The 21,855-nt window shown below is 39.3% G+C and overlaps 1 protein-coding gene across 1 annotated transcript in view; it reads left to right on the forward strand.

Annotated features, from left to right (window-relative positions):
* Positions 1–12,993: 12,993 nt before the first annotated feature.
* The window catches only part of LOC130679255 (uncharacterized), a 215,667-nt gene continuing 206,805 nt past the window's right edge, over positions 12,994–21,855 (forward strand). The window contains exons 1-2 of the mRNA XM_057487878.1: positions 12,994–13,041; positions 16,189–16,523. Coding sequence (XP_057343861.1) covers positions 12,994–13,041; positions 16,189–16,523 — 383 coding nt within the window. The remainder of the gene's footprint in view (positions 13,042–16,188; positions 16,524–21,855) is intronic.

The raw sequence follows: 21,855 nt of genomic DNA on the forward strand, positions 1-21,855 counted from the left end.
ACTTCAGCCATCTTCTAAAATATATTTGAAATTCCACCTTTTTCCTAGAAATATCCTTGCCTACCTCAGTCAGAAGCAATCCCTTTCTGGCCTGATTTCCCAGGAGACTTACTGTACCACCTTTTGATATTGTTTTTCTTGAGCAAATGAATGTGGCACTCGATCATCATTAAGTGTTTTCTTTGAAACTAGATTCCAAACTCCAGGGGGCAGAGTTCATGTCTTATATGTCCTTCTGTCCTCTATAGTGCCCCGTACACTATCTGATAAATTAAAGAGTGATCAGTGATGTGGGTGAGTAGAGGGGGTAAATAATGGGCAAGGAAATATGCTACAGAACGACAAACAGGATAATCCAAAAAATAATTCTAGGAACTCATTCCAAGTTGTCTGGAAATGAGCTGACTGGACCATGGCCCTTCCATTTCACCAGCCAGAGGAGCTGCAATCAAATCCAGCCTCCCATGTGTGCCTGTCAATTTCCTATTTGCTCTCAGATGCATCTCCCACCCTGTCCCTGCTCTGTGTGGTATCACAGGGAGGATCATCTTCCAGGCTCCTTTGCACTTCGTCTTTTAGGTAGTTTTAGATAGTGTTCATGTGTTGTTTGGCTGAAGTTCACTCATTTTTACTGCTGTAAATTATCCCATGTATGCAAGTGCCAAATTTATGTGTTTATTCTATCAATAATGGGCATTAGGGTTTCTGGTTTGGGGCTATTACTAATAATGCTGACATGAACATTCTCTTATATTTCTTTTGTAAAAAGACAGGTTAGCACTTATTTCTTGTGTTTATATGTAGGATTAGAATTGCTGGGTAAAGGGTATGCATATTTTTAGTATTTACTAGATATTTCAAATCTCCAAAGCTGTACCAGCAGTGCATGAGCGTTCCTGGTGCTCTACATCCTTACCAGATCTTGGTATTGTCAGACATTTAAAATGTGTTTAATCTGATGGTTACACAAAGATATCTCATTCTGCTTAATTCACTGATTACTGGCAAAGCTGAATCCCTTTTCTTAGGTTTATTGATTATGTGTTTATTCTGTGAAGTAATTATTCATATCCTTGGCTAACTTTTCAGTTGGTTGTTTTTATATTTCCTTTGATGTGTAGAAGTGCTTTATATATTCTGGGTATTACACTTTGTTAGCTACACTGATTCCCTAAAAATGTATTTAGTAAGCACTTACTATGCTCAGAAGATACAGCAGTGAACAAGACAGACCAAAAAAGCTCTTATTAATGAAACATACATTCTAGTATAGGGAGAGAAACAATAGATACAATAAATAAGAAAAGTGTGTGTGGAATGTTAAAACTGACATACTCTGTGATAAATGCTATAGAGAGAAATAAAGCAAGGAAAGTTTGTCATTTAAAGTAGGGCGGTGTTTGAAGGTCTTGCTAAGAAGGTGACATCTGAGTAAAACCCTGAAGAGGGTAAGGACACAGGCCTTAGGGGTATTTGTTGGAAAAGCATCTCAGGTGGAGAGAACAACACAGACAAATCCTTGCAGTTGGAGCGTAAGCAGTGCAGTGTGTTCAAGCAGCATCAAGGAAGCAAGTACAGCTAAAGGTGAGTGAGAAAAATGAGTCATAAGAGATGAGATTTGAGCAGTAAGATGGGGAAGCTTGTGTGTGCTGAACATAAAGGATTCAACTTTTACTCTCAGTGAGGTGGAAAGCCATTTGAGGAAAGGAAAGATTTGAGCAAAAGAGGGACACAGTCTGACTTACTGTTTTAAAAGACCCACTCTGGGGTACAAGGGCAGGAATAAACTGAGTGGTTTTCCAAATAATCCAGGTGAAAGATAATGGCAGCTTGCACTAAGGTAATACTGATTATCAAAAGTGATTGGGGAACATTGAAAGATAACCTGTGAGTAACTATGACCCAGCTGAGGTTGGGTAGTTATTGATGAATTTTTGTTTTCCTACTCTAGAAGAATTTTATCTAGTAATGCTTAAGAGCTGAGACTGGATGGAGAAAGCAAAGGTGACTGACCTATTGGTGGTGATTGGTATGGCCAAAACAGTAAATAGGCAAAAAAAGAAAAAAGAAAGTGGCTTGGGCTAAGGTGGTACCAGTGAAGATGTTGGGAAGTTTTCAGAAACCAGATTTATTGTGAAAGTAGAGCTATGAAGATTTGTTGATAAACTGGGCAGTAGTTTTGAAGTAAGGATCTAACTCTTTTCCTCCAAATACCTAAACATTTGTCCTCACATCATTTGTCAAATTATTTATTAGATAGCCCATTTCTGCCACTCCTACCTTTTAAATAGCCTTCAAATCTATCTTATTCTTTGTATTCCTACTGCTATGGCCCTAGTTTAGGTCACTGCCATCCTGCCAGCTTTCAGCTAGATTGCTGCCATTTCCTCTTATCTCTTTCTTCGTGAGAGCATATATGAAACCCCTTAGACATACTGCAGTCAAAATAGCCTTTGTGTAAGACAGCACTGATCATGTTACTCCCTGTATGTCTTCCCTCAAGATGAAATACAAACTGTTTAATGAGGTTTACCATTATATCAGCTTCTATAGCTTCATCTCTTACCGTTTATCCTCCTCAGCCTCATCTCTACTCTCCTCCCACAAAGGCATTTAGCTTCCTTAAAAATGCCATACTCTGCCTCATTTTCAGGGCACATATTGTTCTTTGCCTCTGCTGTGCCCCATATATCTTTGATGACTAACTCATCTATCCTGCAGGTTTCACTATGAGGTCAAATCTTCCAGCAAGCCTTTTGGAATCTTCCTTGAGCCAAGATTGGGTAATTCTCCTATATGATACTTTCTGCATTACAACATTAATTACACAGAATCACAATTTCTTATTTACTTTCCTCTTTACTTTCTTTCTTGACTATAAGCCAGTAGAGGGAATTATGTATTCTGCCTCTGAATTCCCAGCACCTAGCATGTAATAGGTTTCTACAAATATTTTTTAAATGCCATAAAAAAATTATCAACTGTATGGTATATGGTATACACTGTGCTGGGCTATTGGGTACAGAGAGATAAGAAAGACAAGATCACTCCCTTACATCTTTTATGTTAGGGGAAAGACAGACAGTAAACCAAATAGATAGATAAAGCAATTGCAACTTGTGATAGGAAGAATAAAAATATTTGGCTGTGATTAGGAAGAATAGAGGGTTCTAATTAGGAAAGACGGCCAAGAAATTCTGCCTTGAAGAATTGACATTTAAGCTAAGGACTAAAGAACAAGAAGGAGCCAATTACATGAAAATGTGAAAGAGCATTACAAGCAGAAAGAAAAGCATGTGCAAAAATTCTGAAACAGGAAAGAGGCTGCCGTGTTCTAGGAACTTGGACTGCAGAGTTGTAAGCTGTGGGATAAAGTGCACGGCATGAAGTTGGAGGCCTCAGGCAGATAGCCAGGTCATGCAGTGTCTTTTCGGCCATAGCCAGGCACTTGGATTTGTTCTAACAGACTGGAAAATCACAGAAAGGTTTTAAGGGTTTTCAGGAGAATGTCATGCCCCAATCACATTTTAAGAGTCCACTCTGGCTGTGTTGATAATAGAATGTACAGTTACCATGGAAGTAGAGGGAACACTTTGAAAGCTATTGCAGTAATCCAGAAAAGAGAATGATGGCTTCAACTAGCATAGTCACAAATGGGGATGAGGATAAGTGAATGAATTCAAGCTACATTTTGAAGGTAGAACAATTTGGACCTGCTGATGGATTGACTATGAAGGATAAGGGAAAGGGAAGAGAATAGGGTGACTCCCAGGCTGCTGACTTCAGTGACCCAGTGAGGAGTGTTACCATCTTTAGAGACAGGGACAGTGGGGAGGAATGGCTTGGGGAGGACACAAAAAACATTCTATTTTGACTATGTTGTTTGAAGGCTTTGTGTGATATAATGAGTTGTAAGAAATAGATATTTCCCAGGTGTATTTGGTCTTCACTCACAGTTTCGGAAACTCTTCAGAGCCTTAAAGGTGAAATGGGTGTCTTGTCATGTTTCTGAGAGACTTTTGGATGCCTACCCCAAGGGTGGGGGCTGGAGGTTGAGTCAGCCAATGGCCAATGATTTAGTCAATCCTGACTATGCAATGAAACCCTCACAAAAACATGGGAAGAGCATAGTTTCCTCTTGCATCCTGCTTCTCAGTTGGGGAGAGAACCAGAATGCTTCCACATGCCACTGAGCCAGGCCCCAAACTCCATGAGGACAGAAGATCCTTTATTTGGGACCTTGCCCTATATATCTTTTCATCTGGCTGTTAACTTGTATCCTTTGTTAAACTGGTAAACTAAGTGTTTTCCTGAGTTCTGTGAGCCACTCTAGGCAATTAATAGAACCTAAAGGGGAGGACGTGGGAACCTCCTATCTGTAGCTGGTTGGTCAGAAGCCCAGGGAACTGCCTGGGACTTGCCACTGGAGTGGCGGTGGAGCTCAGTCTCTCAGGAAGGAGCCCTTAACCTGGGGAATCTGGTGCTGTCTCTGGGCAGGTAGCATCAGACTTGAGTTCTTGGACACCCTGCTGGTGGTCGGGAATTTCTTGGTGGTGTGTGTGGGAACACCCCCCCCTCCCCACATCTTAGAATCGGGTCCAGGAACCCAAAAGGAGTTACTGCTGTGTGGAAAAAACAGTCTGTGAGACAATAAAGTAGAGATGTCACATTAGCAGTTTGAATATATTAATCTGGGGCTTAGATGAAAGGTCTAGTCTTGAAATACAAATGTGGGTGTCCTTTGCAAGAAGCTTTAGGGAATGGATGAGCTCCTCAAAGAACAGTCTGTGTGGGGAAGAGAAGGTGGTATTTAGAAGCCAAGATCTAAGCCCTAGATCAGTTACTATAGGAGTCCCTTCTCCCAGTCCTTCTGCCTGTACTGAGCGAGGAAATATATGTATGCATACACATAAATATGTATCAAAATACATACATTCATGTACAAGTATACATACACACATTTGCATCTATATTTATTTCTGTGTCTATCTACCTATAAAGGAAACCTAGAGTTCACATTGACATGTTCCATTCCAATATGTTACTACAAGGCTCATTCTAGCTTTCCTCCATCTGTATTTATCTCGCTCTTCTGTCGCAATGAGAAACTTGACTTGTTTCATCCTCAGTATTCTACTAATTTGCTTGATCTGTCTGTGTACAGCCCATCTCCTGATACTCTTAAACTGCCACCATGCTAGAATACCTTCCTTGGGAAGGCCTGGGCCTCCTGAGTAGTTCATTTTCTTTATTTAGGTTCTGTACATGTTTTATTATGTACATTTTTGGGACTTTGCTTTGTTGCTCTTTTGAAATTGTGCTATTTAAATAAGTACACTTTCTGCTCATAACTTATATTTGAAAAGGTTACATTTCATTTTTTTACATTTGTCAATCTGAAAGGAATTGTTATTTCACTATTTTTATTGGTTATTAGTGACACAGAACATTTTTCAAATGTTTATTAGCCATTTTTACTTACATTTCTGTAAATTGTATGAATCCTTTGTTTTTCTATAGAAATCCTAGTGCTTTTTTTAAAAAAGGAACCTCTTGAGTTGTTTATAAATTCAGGAGAATAATTGCTTGTTTGTTGCAAGTGTTTTCCAAGTTAACTGGTTGTTTAAAAATTTTTTTTTAATTTACAGATTTAAAATTTTTACATGGACAAATATGTTGATCTTTTACTAATTATTTTTGAGCTTCAGATTGCCTTCTCTCTCCAGAGGTCAGATACTCATCTATACTTTTTATTTTTGTTGAAGATTTAAAAATTTTTACATTTTTAGAAATTTTAGAAACTTTTCTATCATGTTAAACATCTTTAGAAATGTTTTCTTCCCCATGTTAATTGAAAGTTTTTTTTAGTGAAGTGTCATTGATGTACAGCCTTATATTGGTTTCAAATATACAACACAGTGGTTCAGCAGTTACCCATATTATTAGCTCTTCACCCCCACTAGTGCCATTATTATCTGTTAACACAGAAAGATGTTACAGAATCATTGGCTATATTCCCCATTCTATTCTACTATCCCTGTAGCCAACTTATATTATGATTGAGAATTTTTTATGCCCCTTTATTCTCTTCACCCTCCCCATCCACCCATCCCAAGAAATGTTGTTAAACATTTCTTTATCCATCTGGAACTTGTTTTATTTTTATCCAGTCTGTAGAAAATTCTAATACTAAGAATATTAATCTTTTCAAAGTTGTCACCAATATTTCCCTCAGCATTTTATTTTCCATTTAAATCATCTTATTTTGATTTTTGACATGTAGAAGTTTCCATTTTTTTGTAATTAAATTTACTAATCTTTAGTGACTCCTCCCCTTGCTTTTAAGCTTAGAAAGAGACCTCCCCTATCCAGATATTTAATAAACGTGACACTTATATTTTCTTTTTTCTCTCCCCATCTCTCTCCTCCTCCTTTTTTTCCCCCTCCATCTTCTCTTTTTACCTTAAGATTTGCCTTAAGGCCAGCTTTAAGTAAAATGAATCACTTTGGTCTCCTGGGGGTCTTGCAGACCCAGAAAAACGGGATTGGGATGGATTTCTCTACAAGGTAACCCCTCTCTTTCCCTCCTACATGAAAAGGAGTTCAGTGTCAAGCTCCCAGGAAGTGTATGTACCTCTGACAATTCATACACTGCTAATGTGAAAGGTGGCCTTTACATATTCTGTATATCAATTTAGCCATGTATATGGAGAGAATGAAAAAAAATGACGTAGTTTTGGTCAGATGCTGCTTGTTTCTCCTCACACCATGGGGTTCTGTTCTGTGTCATTTCCTTTGAAGTCAGTGGGAACCCTGTGCAGGATGGCCACGCGAACACCAGCCTCCATACATGAAGGTGAGAACTGCCATTACGATAAACTATTCAGCAGTGTGGTGGAGGGAACCTTGGTTTCACACACTTGGTGGCTACCCTGCAGATCCCACTGTCTGTGAGGGCTTTGTTCGACTGGAGCAAACAAGAACTTTTTGAATCTTGACATACAGGGGCTCATTCAGTAGAGCATCCCCTGTTATGAGAAGAGGCACAGTGCTGGGCAGGCATTGCAGTTTTTAGCCAGCACACTGAGGGCATTGCTCTCACATTCTCTCCATCTGTAAAGAGACTGTTTTCAAGACCCCAAAATGGTTTTCTATAGATTGGAGAAACATGTAAATACTTTGGGGGGCATATATAGTGGGGGACAAACTGCAGTCATGTCAAAGAAGCCAGGCCTTTTCAGTATGAAAAAAGAATTCTTTGCAAATTTTAGGTGACGTTGGTGAAAAGCAGAGCTTATAATAGAAACAATGAGAGAAACTTTGATGCAGAGATAGTATTGGAAATGAAAAAGAATCATCTACATTTGCTTTCTATATCAGGAGCATTATTTTGGTAATTAGCCCACAGATACTTTCTCCCTCTCCTCCCTTCACAATGAGTCACGCACCATTTTAGGAACCCGTATCACATGGTTTCAGGTGGTTATTCTACAAACAGAATGAACAGAGGTCAAAGAGCAAATTGCCCAAACTGATGGGTGATTTTGTTCCCATGCATTCCATCCCCTGACTTTGAAATAGCAATGTCTCCTTACTGATTCCTTCATCATATCATTCTGCTCCTGTCTCCAAGCCCTTGCTCAGGCTGTAGCATACCCCCAGCTTCAAGGTGCCTCACTTCCAAGGCTCCGTTTTAGAGCAGGACAGCAGCATTTTGTATTTGTAATTTCTCCTATTGGATAGCATGGGAGTGGAGTAGCATTTTTTGCTTATAATTTTGAGTTCTGTTACAGAAAACTTGTATGAACTTCTGCATAGAGATCATCATCAAGGGAGGGAATACAGATGGAAGAAAAGAGAAAACACTGAGTTCTGGAGTACTCCAAAAATAAGAGATTGGGGAGGAGAGAATATTTGGGAGATCACTTTGCAATAGTACATGGGAGCAGCATTATTTTTTGAAATAATAGTTATATTGTAATATAATAGCTATGAACTATTCTGGTGTGTAAATATGCCCTAATTTACATAAACAGACTTCTACATAAACAGCTTCTTAATTGTTCCTTCTGCTCTCAGTTTATCCTTACTCCAATCTGTTCTACATTCTGCTTAGGTTAACCTTGGATTAATTTTAGTTATTTGTGCCTTGTTGAAAAGTGGAAAATAGGGGAAGTACAATATATTATATTTATATGATGAAATGTAGTGCAGTTATTATTTTTAATAAGAAGATACTGGCAAAAAATGTTGAGTGAATAAGGCATAATCCTAATATGTGCACAAATGCACACACACACAGATATGTGACCAGAAAAAGATGCTACAAATTTATCCATCAGAAATGTAACATGGATAGTGGGTTTTGGTGACTTTTATTTTATTTTTTTTATGTTTTTCTGTGTTTTGCAAATTTCCTTCATGAAAAATAAAGTTTTTTGTAAGAAATGTACTTTAATTCTGATGTCTTACAGTCAGGAAACCAGCTTTGATTCTTTATTGCCTAGAAAGATAATGTACAAATATCTTAATTGAGTAGTCAAGACACTTCAGACTAGAGGCCCAATCTGCCTACCCAACCTCTTCGTTTCAGCTAAAAGGATCTGCTCACGGTCTTTTGGTTGTGCTGTGTACTTGTATACTCTTTTGAAAACTGGGTTCCTTTTTATTTCCCTCCTTTCCCTATAATTTCTACAAATTCTTTAAGACGCTATTTAAATTCTACTTCTTATTTGGTCCTCAGACCATGGATGATGGAAAAGGTCTCCAAGGATTAGTAGCTGTGTTATTCATTCAGCATTTACCCCAGGATGCTTTGCATTGTTAGGCTCTTTTTCTATAAGTCTATATATAACTTGTCACTCCAACTGGCATCTTGATTCTTAGAGGACACTTTCTATGAGTAGAGTTCTTGATATCCTGACCCCCCTGCCTTGTTCACAGTGTGTCGCAAACATTTGCAGTGTTCAGATCTAGGGTTATTTCAAATATATATACATATATATATATATATATATATGTATATATATATTTGATCTCTCTTTACGTATATGTTAAACTATTGCTTAAGCATTCTTTCTTTGGTCAGGAAAGATCACTGATCTCTCTTCAGGGAATGTTCTCTTCTTTCTGTCTCCTGAAAGACAATGTAGCTTTCCTTTTCCTCTTTATTGCCTGGTCCCGAATATAATCTCCACATATGTCCTATCTTTGTAAGTGAAATACTTCTTGTCTTAGTGAAAGTCAGCTCCCGAATGAATTTCTGTTGGTTCAGAAAGCAACTTGAGGTTTCTGCCTTTGGCGCAATTCGATTTCCTTGGCGTCTTTCCACAGTCACCATTTAGATTGCTCCTGGTCGGCAGGATTTCTTTCTATCATATACTCAGTGGAGGTTAGAAAAGAACTGTATTACACTGGCTTGAAACTGTGTTGGAAAATGAAATTTGGAAAAGGAAGCTTTTGAAACTCAAATTGTACTCAAGGTGGACCTCTGGTAGTACCTTTATACATGAGTAGTTCTTAGTGGAGTAAAATGGCAGATACGGTGAAAGTTCCTTCTTATTTGGATTGTCACTGAGTAAATATCACAATGTTTAAAATCACTTACATAAATAAAACAGTTGTAAGACAAGATGATTATAATTATTTTCTAAAAAATATGGGTACATATATATACTTATAATGCAGGCTTGGATTAAGATCTTTAAAAAGGTCCTAAGCACTTGAAGAGTTTATAGTGCATATGAAATAATGCCTTTTATTTACATGAAGATTAAAACCATGTTACAATTAAGTAAGTCTCAATAAATTCTGAATTTTTATATCTTTGCATTTATAAAAATGTCAAATTCTTTAAAAAATTATTTTTGGTTCTGTTTTGCTGGTGCTTTAAGTACATACTTCATCTGCCTTTTGGGTAATTCAGTTTTGTTTATATGGATGTAAATACACCAATAAAGGTCTGGAAAGGAGCATCCAGATCATTAACAGTGGTTACACATGTGCAGAGGAGCAGGCTGGGGAATGGAGAACATTGCCCTTTTCCATTTTACACCCATATTTTCCCCTAATCATCTGTTACCAAAATATAGTTAGTCATTAACGTTATGCATAATCATTAAAGACAGACAAACACACTGCAGAAGTAAAATGCCTCACCTTTTCTTTTTTCTATTGAAGTTTAACATTAAAATTGCTTATATTTTATAAACATTAACATAATCCAGACAGTGTTGTCAATCCAGTCCAAATTGAGTGTATTGATTTTTCTTTCTCTTTCGTCCAATAACATGGTTAGACAGCTGCCTGCTATTAGGTTTTTTCAGATGTTGTTGCTGGTCATCATCACTGTTAACATTCATCGACCTCTTACAATCTGCCAGGCACTGGTACAGAGCTCTATATGTCTTAATTTGTTGAACTCTCACAACAGTCTTTTAAGTTGTGTATTATTATTACTGTTATTTTATAGATAAAGAAATAGAGGTTGGAGTAAGGAATCAGAGGCTGGAGAGGAAAAAATGTCTTGCGTGAGCTGGGTCACACAGCCAGCAAGTGATGGACCTGAGATGTGTCTCTGGCAGACTGACTTCAGACTCTGTATAGGAAAGAGAAAAGGAGTGGAGCTAGTCTGGTTGTGGTTTAAGATTTGTACTATATTTCATAGTTGGCATATACACTTGTAATTGGGAAGTGACCGAAGGCATCTGGGTCCAGTTGATGTGTTGGTTGAAAATTACTATTATTATGAGGATGATTATTATAGTATTTAGTAATTATGTAGTGCTTTATACTTCAAAGAACTGTGCTTTATAATCATTTATTAGTTACGTCTCACAACATCTCTGTGATATAAAGATGCACTTATCATGAATATTTTACAGAAAGAGAAACCGAGGTAGAGTAAGATGGTCTACATCCTCAATGAAAAAGTGAAGGTGGATTGAATGCATCCTCTTAAATTCCTGAGACTTGCTAAGTGGCTCAATCTGGACAAAAGAAGTTTAAATTTTTTACCCTTTGAAAGGAGAGTGTTAGTTCCCATACTTTTTCTTGATATTTAATTAAAAATTAAATGTAAAATATGCTAACATTTGATGACTGTTCCCTTTTAGGTCCTCTGTTTTTGAGTTTTTACTGCATTTGTGCCAATGTGACATTTTTGCTTAAATTCAACTTTGCTATCTCCCATTTCTCCATACAAGCACAATTTACTACAAATACGGTTTCCATTGTCAATATTATATTGCCTCAGATAGCTTCCATTGTCTTTAAAAGATGCCTTTTGTTCAGCACATACATAGGACTTGTCATGATAACTTACCATGGAAACAAACTTTGTGCAAGAATTATTTTGGAATTAAAGGAAGTCTTGGATGTCTGGCAGTTTGTACACTTCAAAATGGAAGATTATAAACCTATCAATATGACCTGGGGTTGGGGAGAGCAAAGGTGGGGATGAGAAGGAGCTGTGTGGGTTTATTACAGCACCTTATAAAAGGCCTGATAGAGATACACACACTCTTCTATAAATCTGGAGTCTCTTTGAGTTGAGAGGCAGTCATAGCCATAGCACATGGGAAAGGCTCAATAAATATTAATTTAGTGGTTAAGAGCATGGCTGTGGAGACAGACTGCCTGGGTTCTAATCCTGGCTCCATTACTTGCTAGCTACCTGAACTAGCTGGGCTTGTGTTTCTTCATTGGGGTGGTGTTGGGGGATCCCACTCCATAAAGTTAGTCATGAATGAAAATTATTCAAATAGTTGCTGTTATTTGTCTTTTCTATTTTCAAGGCAGGTGACAAAACATCAGCTACAATGCCATTAAAGTGTTGGTGTTAATGGTATTTGTAACTGGATGTCTGCACTTGCGTGGGTTGTTTAGAAATGGTACAACATAGTACCCCACAATTTTCTACCCCAGAAAAACAATTTAAAATGTATAAACGACTTAAAACATAACATATGGGAATAAACAATTATGAACACACGTAAAATCTATAAGGCAAAATTCTATACTTGTTTCTTCAAAACATTCATATGACCTCCCAAGCAGTGGCTCCAGACTCAGTGCCTACCATGAAGATTTCACATGTGAGTGAGGCCAACTCATTTACTACCTCAATATACAGCTGCATCTGAGCTAAAGACACTGACAGCTTGTGGGATGTACCCCTAGTCAGCCAACGTGTCTATGGTTTTAAGAGACATCAGCTACTGGGAGTTTGATTTGACATGATGTTTCCCAATTTAAACATTTTGCCTCAATTTATTTCTTGGTACAAAAGTCTGTGGGTCAAACAACATACTTGAGAGCCATTTGTCAAATCTCTGCCAATTATATTAGGACATATACTGATACATTGTGCTTTTATTCAGATCAGCAAACACTTTTCAAGCACTTGCGGAGTCAGGGATGAAAGGTGAGGAAGACAGAATATGACAGATTCTTCATGAAACTCGCAAGTCTTGTGGAGAGACTGGCAATAATGTTATAGCAGAGAGTGGAAAATGCCACAGAAGAGTGTGGAGCCCAGGATTTAAGCTAAGTATTCGATCAGGCCTACATGAAAATGAACAAAAACGTACCCCATTATTTGAAAGCAAGACAAATGGTGGACACCCAAGTAGATGGCTCTTTTGTCTAACAAAACCCCTTAATGGATTTTTAGGGTGAGACCTATGCACAGACAGGGCTGCAGCCTTGCACAATTACAGGGGGATCATTCCTCTTGTGGTCTTTGCAATTGGCACCCCTTTGAGCACCATTCAGGTTGTATTCTTTGTGAATGGTACCCCCTGGAATTGTGTAACCCGGTAATTCTGTCAACAAAGATAGGCCAGGAGCCAGGCCTGAGAGGACTGAAAGCTAAATCCTTCCACATAATAAAGTAAGAGGAATTTTAAGTGTTTGCCTAGTGGTTGGAGCCATGAGGTTGGAGGAGTTGCCTCTAATGGGGAGAAGAAAGGGTTTGGAGTAAAGTTCTCTAGGATGAGGACTGGCCAGCAATTTGGTGACAACCTGGAGCCTATGAACATGGTGAGAGATTCCCTGTAATTTTTGAAAGAGACACATCAAGTCCTCTGTAATCTTTAACTTAATGAGACTCTGACAAATGAAGTCAAACAACTTTTTCTTTGGCATCAAGTATAGCCTTTGAACCTGTTATATGTGAATCAGGAGATAATCAGGAAAGAGTCAATGCTCAGTCTTCATGTAGCAACCTTTGGCTAAACATACAATACCGTAATAACTTGCCTTTTTTATGTTTCTTTTTTAAAGCTCAAAGCACTTATCCTTTTTCTTTCCTCATTTGTTCTAACATTCCAGTGTGGGAGGGGCAGATTATGATAACATTATTGATAGATGGAGAAATTGAAATAGAGATTAAATCGCTTACTCAATGTTGCATAGTTTGGGTGTTGGAGCCCACACAGGATTTTTGTTCTCCAAGCTCCTGCCACGAAGTAGAGAGTTCATGAGTTTTGGAATTAGAGGAATCTTTGTTTGAACATTCCTGATTTCTGCCTCTTAATAAGAAGGTGGCCTTAAATCAATTAGGTTACCTAAGTCTCAGTTTTTCTCTTCTGTAAAATTAAGATCACAAAACCTCATAGTAGTGTAATGAAGATTAATTTACAAAGTGCTCGTAAGGCCCTGGCAGAGTGGTTCTTGAATAGGATTAATTCCACCCCCCAACTCAGTATTATCTGATTAAATTTCAGTGCAAACTTGAAGTAATCATAAAAGAATCCTCTATGAATACTAATATTTTTCAGGCCTCATGTCCCAGTGAGAGCAAAACATGAATAAAATTGCTTTAATACATCATTTAATTCAATTAGAAGAAATTTAGCTTTGGTAGAATTATTTTTGCTGAGGATAATTAGAAAAAAGAAGAATATGAGGAAGACAAGGTAGAAGAGCACAGTGGTTCTAAAACTGGGGACTATCAGATTCATCTGCAAGGCCTGTTAAAACAGATCGCTGGGCCCACCACCCCAGAGTTTCTGATTCACAAGGTCTTGAGTGGGGCCTAATAACTTGCCCTTGTAATAAATTCACAAATGATGTTGATGCTGCTAGGCCCGGGATTACACTTCAGAGAAGCCCTAGTAATGGTAAGTAAAATTCTAGGGATGAGGCCCAGCAATCTGTGTTTTAGTAAGACACCCAGGTGTCTGTGATGCACTGTCAAGTTGAAATCCACTGGCGTACTGGTGAAAAGCATCTGAGACAGACCAGAGTCAAGTCCTAGCTGCATGGATTACTAGTTAAGATGATCACATTCGATGACAAACCACTAGCACATCTGTGTCCCCAAGGAGGCCTGAGAATGCCTTGATTCAGGATGCGTCTCACTGTCCATCCTCTAAGCTCTTTGGAGGAAAGAGAAGTTAGTGAGTCCTGTCCAGCCAGGCTTGGATTTTTACTACTCTACACTTTGGGGCATGAAAGACTGCTTAAATTTGGGTATTAGGGAAGTATTTACAAACACTTCTGTGATCACAAAAAATAAACAAGACAGTGCTGTAAGTAAAGCCAATAGCAAAGGCATTGTTTTGTCTTAAATTCATAATAATGGATTCTGAACCATTTCCATTTCCTCTGCCTTTCTTAGTAGAAAACTTAAAAAAATCTTCTTCCAGTTTTAAGAGATGCTTGTAAATTTGTTTTGCAGAGAATATGCATGTTAAGAGGCTTTTCATCTCCTGTATCTGGCCTCAGACACAGAATCTGCTTTTGATGTTGGATGCTGTCTTGTCAAAGGGTTTAAGCTCCGGGGCAAGTTCGCTATGGATTTGTGTGACCAAGGAAAATGAAAGCAAAACGTTCTTGGGGTGAAAGGGTTATACCCAACTTTATTTCCAGGTGGCAGGTCAGTCACTAAAATCCCTTTCACTCAGAGCAAGTCTGCATGCAGCAAGCCAGTCTCTGCCTCTGGGCCCCTCTGTCCGCACAGCTGTCCCGCACAGCCATCCTCCGGGCCTCTATGCACAGTTGTCCTGCACAACCGTCCTCTGGGCCTCTGTCCTTGGTGCTGCCCATTCCAACCTTGCAGCCTTGCCACCATGTCGTGCCCAGAGTACTGGGCAGAGCTCTTTTTATAGAGTCAACAGCCATGTATTGCCCACAGGTGTGCAGTGAGCTCGTCAACCAGGGCCAGGTGAGAATCCTGGCCACAGGAACTCTCATTTTATCCACAAATGCCTTCCTGATATAGTGGCTGAGGAATAATCCTTTTTTCCCCCTTTTCCTGCCTAGCATCTGACTCTCTGGGTCCTCATACTGTCTCAGCTCACAGTGTCACAAATATCCATGTTGGCCCCAGGACATTCTTTGTCTCATTTACCCTCATTTTTCCCATTACAAAAACTTCTACACTTTATTTCCTTAACTAACATTTTCTGTCAGCATTTGCTAATCCACATGTTTCCAAATTACCCCACTGGAGTGACTCCATTAGAAGAGAAATTGTTCCTACTTATGATGAGGTATGAGAATTGTTGACTCTTACCCAGTGCTACATTGGTACTAGGTACACTGAAGTGTTTATCATGCATTTACATTGAATCCCTATATCCATCCAGAGATGATTTTATATATGTATATATACACACACACATATCAAATATATCACAAATGAGGAAGCTGAGGCTTAGAGAGGTAAAGCAATTTACCCAAAGTTAGAAAGTAAATTAAATAAGAGGATCCAGGCGATAAGCTGCCAGAATCCCAAGCTCTTGACCTCTGTTGAAATCCCAACTGATGATGGAATGTAAGAATATAATTTGGTTCCTGCCCTCAAAGAACTTTAAATGTTGTTAGTAGTAGATCAGGATTTATATACACAACAGGAGTTAAAATAAAATCAAGAACCAATCTTTGTGGTATTGGGTTTGGTACCTTTGATTGGTTTCCTCTACAAGATGTAGATAGTAATACCAACCTCAAGTGGTTTGCGGATGATTAACTGAGTTAAACACCCGAAGCGTTTAAAACTCTGCTTATTACGTAGTAAGAGTTCAATAAATGTTAACAATCATAATTTTTAAAGGAGGACTACTGGGGTGGGGAGAGAACACTGGAGAGTCGGGAAGCCGGGTGTGAGCCCTGGGCCTTTGCACCTAAATCTCGAGCCTCGGTTTTCCCGTCTGTAAAACTAGGTGACTGGAGCGGAACAAGTCGGAGACCAATAGCATTGCTCGGCGTCAGGGACCAAGGGGCGGCGAGGAAGAAAGGTTAGCGACGAGACCGGGGGCGGCAGTGCGAGCGCAGCGCGCGAAAGGCCCCGCCCCTTCCTGGCCGCGCCGGGGAGGCCCTGGCCACAGCCGCCCGCAAGCAGTTCCGCTGCCGGAACGCTTCCCTGCCCCGTTCGCCCTGAAGTGCTTTCCCAAGGTTCGGGCCGGAGAGAGGTCTTGTAGGCGCAGCCGCCGAGGCCGTCGGCGCCGAGTAGGGTCTCCCACCCGGGTCAGAGCTGGGTGTCCGCGCCCTGCCCCCTCCCAGCACCCAGGCCGACGGTGAGTAGCCGGGGGAGCGGACCGGGACGGCCGCGGGCCGCGTCGGGGCTGGCGCTCTCGGGCCCCCGCTGCCCACTCGGGGATGCGGGCTCGGCTGTCGGGGTTCGGGGAAAGGGGTTGTCGACCGCGGAGCCGTTCGCCGAGCCCGACCGGCGGGGAGGAGCGGGCGGCTGGGCCATGGGGTGGGCGGGGCGGAGCCGGGATGGGGGCTCTCGCTCGGAGCTGCTGTTGCTCTTGGGACTCAAGAGGGCGGCTGGGCTGGGCCTCGGTTCCTCTGTCCCCCTCATTTCTGCTCCCCCAGAATCTTAGCTCTGCTTCCCGGATTCGGTTTCCTGTGTCCATCCTGGGGTTGGACACCAGACTCAGTCTTGGGTCCCAGTTCCTGACTTTTGCGTCCTGTAGGTCTGTCCCGGGCCTCAGTAATTAGTCCAGGTTCCAGGGGTGTCGTCTCCTGAAGTCCGAGGGCGGGGCTATATGAGTAGATACAGAGGTTCTCTTGCAAATCTTTTCATCCAGACCCGATTAGGGACTGCCTGGGATCAATTTGGGAGTGCGCTTGGGAGTGGTTCTGGATACGGAGGTCCGTGTGGTACCAGCGAGACTCTCAGGATCGTTGTTCATTGGAGAACTTGCTCAAGCTGTTGTTGAAGTCACTTCTTAACAAAACAAGTTGCTTGAGGAAAATATGTAGTTAAGATAAGTTCCTTTATTTTCCTGCAGACATTTAAAAAAATACTGTTCTCTAATTTGCATTCTTAATTCTTGTGGTTCTCTGAAGTCACAGTTGAATCATGAGTTCAGTCTGCGGTTGTTGCACGAATTGATTGCAGAGGGTTGGAAGAATACCACTTTTTCCCGAAGTTTGTATATACTTTCCTATTTGGAACTGTCATTCTCCTTAACTTTTACAGAAGAATTGTTCTTGGTAACTCCAAAGAGGCTGCAGAAGTTCACACAGGTGGGCAGAGATGTTTTATGTTGTCTTTTTTAACTTATATTTTGAGGTGTTTACCTCGGGTAAATTGAGAATTTTCTAGAGGAAAAAGTGATGCAGGTAGTTATTTTGTAGTATGCAAATTTTAGGTAATTAAATGCTGAAATGTTTGTCGGGTTCTCCATATTGAATAGTGATTTTAAAGTTGTCATAAGGGAAGGCAGTTACTGCAGCTTGTGACTGTAGATGATCAGTGTTTTTGCAGTGTAAAGTGTACACAAATCACCTTTGTGAGACCAGTGATACTTCCTGCACTTCTCTTGTGCTTTTATGAGTACTTACACTGTAGGTTTTGGGTACTTACCTCATTCCCTCCCCTCCCATCACTGGAAAGGGAGGTAATACCATGAACTAGGGAAAATAGACTGAAATGACAAGTTCAGTGAGATCTCCTATGTAAAAGAAAATTTCTTTCAAGGATATTAATTTCAAGGTATCAGTTAATCTTAAACAGGCAAAGGGTGGATGATTTTTAAAGTCCCTGGAAAAAACTTTGGAGGGATGATTAGTTGCCTGGCCTTTAGATTTAGATAGAAACTGCAAATTCTTAGTCATTGGAAGTGCTTATTTGTTTAGAGCATACAGTTGGAATATTGGAATTGAGAGAATCTGGAGAAGGAGTCAGGGTAGATAATGGTTAAGGATCTGTACTGAAGGTACAACGTAATATGTTTTGTTGGGAATTATTTCAAGAATTATTTCCAGAGAAGAAAAAGGCTATTGGGGAAAATCAGATACCCCTAGGCATTGCAAATTTTATTGTTCAGATCAGTTCAGTAGATACTGAATATTTGCATCGTGAATTTGTGAATTTTATTATAAAATGTATTTTGTCGTAAATTTGTAAATTGTATTATATCATTCAAGTCAGTTAAACAGACACTGAACATGCGCTATGTTAGGCATCAAGGTATGTTAAGTAACCATGTAGGAACAAATAAAGAGTCCACTATAACAACCAAGATTCGTGTTTTGACAATAATTTTCTACGGTGTGTCAGTCACCTCATGAAAACATGAATTGTATTGTTTAGGCATATTGAAAATATTTTTCTAATTGGAGGGGAGTATTGTGTGCTTTATGAAAAGCACTTTAGGCATTATAGGATACAAAGAGTAAGTCTTTGGTCTGTAAGAATTTGAAATCTAGAAGGGGATTAAGATATTTGCATAAAAATTTACAACATAAATATATGTAAATACTACGTGAGTGGTTTGACCTAAAGTTTGGAGTTGTAGAAAGGAAAATGGGTTCATTTTTAGCTGGAATAACGGACAGTGGTGGAGGTATAGTACTACGAGGATAGCTCTGAAGTTGTTACTTACTGAACACTTTGCTAGCGCCACGCCCTATGCTAGTTACTTTACATGCATTTTCTAAGCTTCACAATAATATGTAAGCATCTTAGTGAGGACACTGGTGCCCAAATAAGTAACTTGCCTAGACTATGTAGCTAGCAGGTAACTGAGCCCCCATTTGAATCCGAATCTGCCTATTGCTGAAGCCTGTCCATTTACACTATATTATGCTACCTCCCAATAAATTGGTAACATGAGTTCAGCATTGCAGAGGGGAAGACTTTTCTCAGACAAAAATTTAGGAGATGGGAGTAGACGGATGAAGGAGGCTTTTCAAATGAAGGGAACGATGTGAGCACAAGTGTGGAGGTGGGTAAATTCATTGTATACTCAGAGAAAAGTTAGTGGACCAGATTACCTAGAATATAGTGTTCATTTTTTGGGAATAAGAGATGAGGTTTGAAATGTAAATTGGGGCTGGATTGTGGGACATATTTAAATGCTGTACTCAGGAGTTCAACATTTGGTAGGTAATGAGAAACTAATAGTGTGTATGGAATGATTTGTTGCAGAAAGCTGACTTTCAGTGTAGTATAAATATTTCGTAAGGGTAATGGTGTTGGGGTGGGGTAGGCGGGTGGGCTGCGAGGTTGTGGGGGAAGGTTTGGAAGAAGTGGAAGGTGGATCATTTTGAGTGTGGTGTTGGAGTTGGTGGTACTAGGTGCAAAATAGTCTCATTTTGAAATATGTTGAGCTTTTTATATACTTCCTAAATACTGGAAATGCCCAGAGGCATTTGGAAATGGGGGTTTGTAGTTCATGAGAGAGGTCAGTGGTAGAAATACATTTAACATGAATCTAGAGAATAAAATAAATAGATGTACCAGTTGAATCTAAGGAGATAAAAGAACCAAAGGAAAGTTGAGAGGGGAAAGAAAAAACAACCATTTGTTTTAGATGGCATCTGTTTGAACAGAAGGAAAAGACATTAAATAGGTAACTCTATATAGTGGGTAAAAAATTTGATAGTCTATGTACTGCTCCCTCACACTGCAGATTCAGATAGAGTACAAATAATCTGATCTTTGAAAACCCAATGGGGAAATACAGTTTTCTTGCCATTGCTAGCATGAATACTGTGCTATTGTTACCCTGTTTCAGGGAGGACAGACTATTTCAGACTCTGGTCCAGAGTGTCAGACTGATTACTTAAGGACTGTTTGCTTGTTTCATTTAGACATTTGCTGGCAAGTGAAATGTGAGGATTTGGAAGCACATCTCTGATACAGTATTCTGTTCGTTGTATGGATGACTTTCAACTTTGGTATCAATATCAGGAACCTTTAAATATTCAAAGATAATTTTTGTGCCTCCTATTACTACTATCTGCTAATAGTGCCTTTCACAATTTATTTATGAAAGTATTGCATATTTTTAAATCACATATTAAAAAGCATTTAATTACATATTTTTCTTCCAACTCTCTTTTATACGTACTTTTGGTTCACATGAGTAGTTTTGTCTCTATTATTCTGACTGTCAGAGAAGGATAGTATGATCAGATACTTTTATGCATCACAGAATGATACATACATAAAAACTATGTATTTTAATTTTCTATGTGGTTTTTCTGTTTAGATATTTAATAGGGGGAACTGGTTGGTGTATTAATGTGTAAAAGATTGTAGTAGTTTGCAGAAGGAGGCTTAAGAGTTCTAACTTCTGAGGACAGGTTTACTGTTTTTAGGCTAAGTTACTGTGGAAGTGTTTATTTCCTTATTGAGAACTAATACATTGCTTTTGTCTTTCAGGGATATGTTTCTCACTATATTACAGGCACTTGTAAATGTCCTGAGTTCTGAGTCAGTGCTGCTGGAGGGAGGGAGTGGTGTGCTTTGTCTGGACTGGTTGACTTAGTTGCAGTCAGCCTGGTATTAATGAGGCAAAGGTCAGGAGTTCCATTTAGCTTCAGTCTGAGCGATGGCCAGTGAGTACACCTCTCACTCCCACCAGCTGTCTTGGAAATTCCTTGGTTGTCATTGGTCACAAAGGTGACTGGATTTGTGTGGATCTTTAAATATTAGAGGAAATTTAGCATAATGGTTAGGAACCCTGATCTGGAATTAGACAGTTCTGTCAGAATTCTTGGTCTGTGACCTTGGGAGAGTCCCTAAACCCCTCCAAGCCTCTGTTTCCTCAATATTGAGTAGCTTAATATTTGGTTTGGGCATGTCCTGCTGTTGCTTTCTTTTTCCAAGTAGGAGTCAGCTGCTTAGACCTGTGGTTCCCCAATGCCAGATTATGGAGTGGTATCTGTGACAGATTTTTCACTTGTCTGAAGTGAAATGACAATGAATTAGCTTTTCATAAACTAAATGTATTGAATTTAAAATAATTTTTTTTCTAAAATTATCTTTTACCATTTTTAGTATAAGTATATTAGTTCATTTAGGAAATAATGATGATGGTAACTGGTAGTTATTTTCTTTTTAAATGTCCTTGGCAAAAATTTAAAGTTGGCAACTCTGTGCTTATCGGCCCTTTTTATTTTTTTAAGATATGGTTATGTGAAATCTGAAAATCTTGGTTTAAACAGAACCAGGGGATTGGTGGACAGCACTTATTTATGCATATTCAGGTTAGGCTTGGAGTACATTATACTCTTCTGTTACACTGCAGGGGTTGTATTATGATTCTTACCATCACTGAATTAAATTTTGCCAAGTTTTATGTTAATACTTATAGCACATTTCAAGGGACAGTGAGATTATTTTCAGTTCAAATAAGTTGCCCCAGGTTATTTAAGGCTCTGTTTCTCAACCAGAGACCCAGGAGGAAACTGACTATCTGTGGGGCCTGCTCAGGGTGCTGCTTAAGTCATTACTCTGTTGACTAGCCAACAAGATAAATAATTTGTCTTTGACATAGTGAAGTAGTAGCAAGTGGCTTTCCTTTTCACCTCTTCTGAAGGAAAGATCTTTGAAGCTAGATTGAGAAAAGCTTTTTTATTTAATATAGCAAGTAAACCTTGTGCAAATAT

The sequence above is a fragment of the Manis pentadactyla genome, chromosome 10, assembly GCF_030020395.1.
Source record: "Manis pentadactyla isolate mManPen7 chromosome 10, mManPen7.hap1, whole genome shotgun sequence".
NCBI lineage: Eukaryota > Metazoa > Chordata > Mammalia > Pholidota > Manidae > Manis > Manis pentadactyla.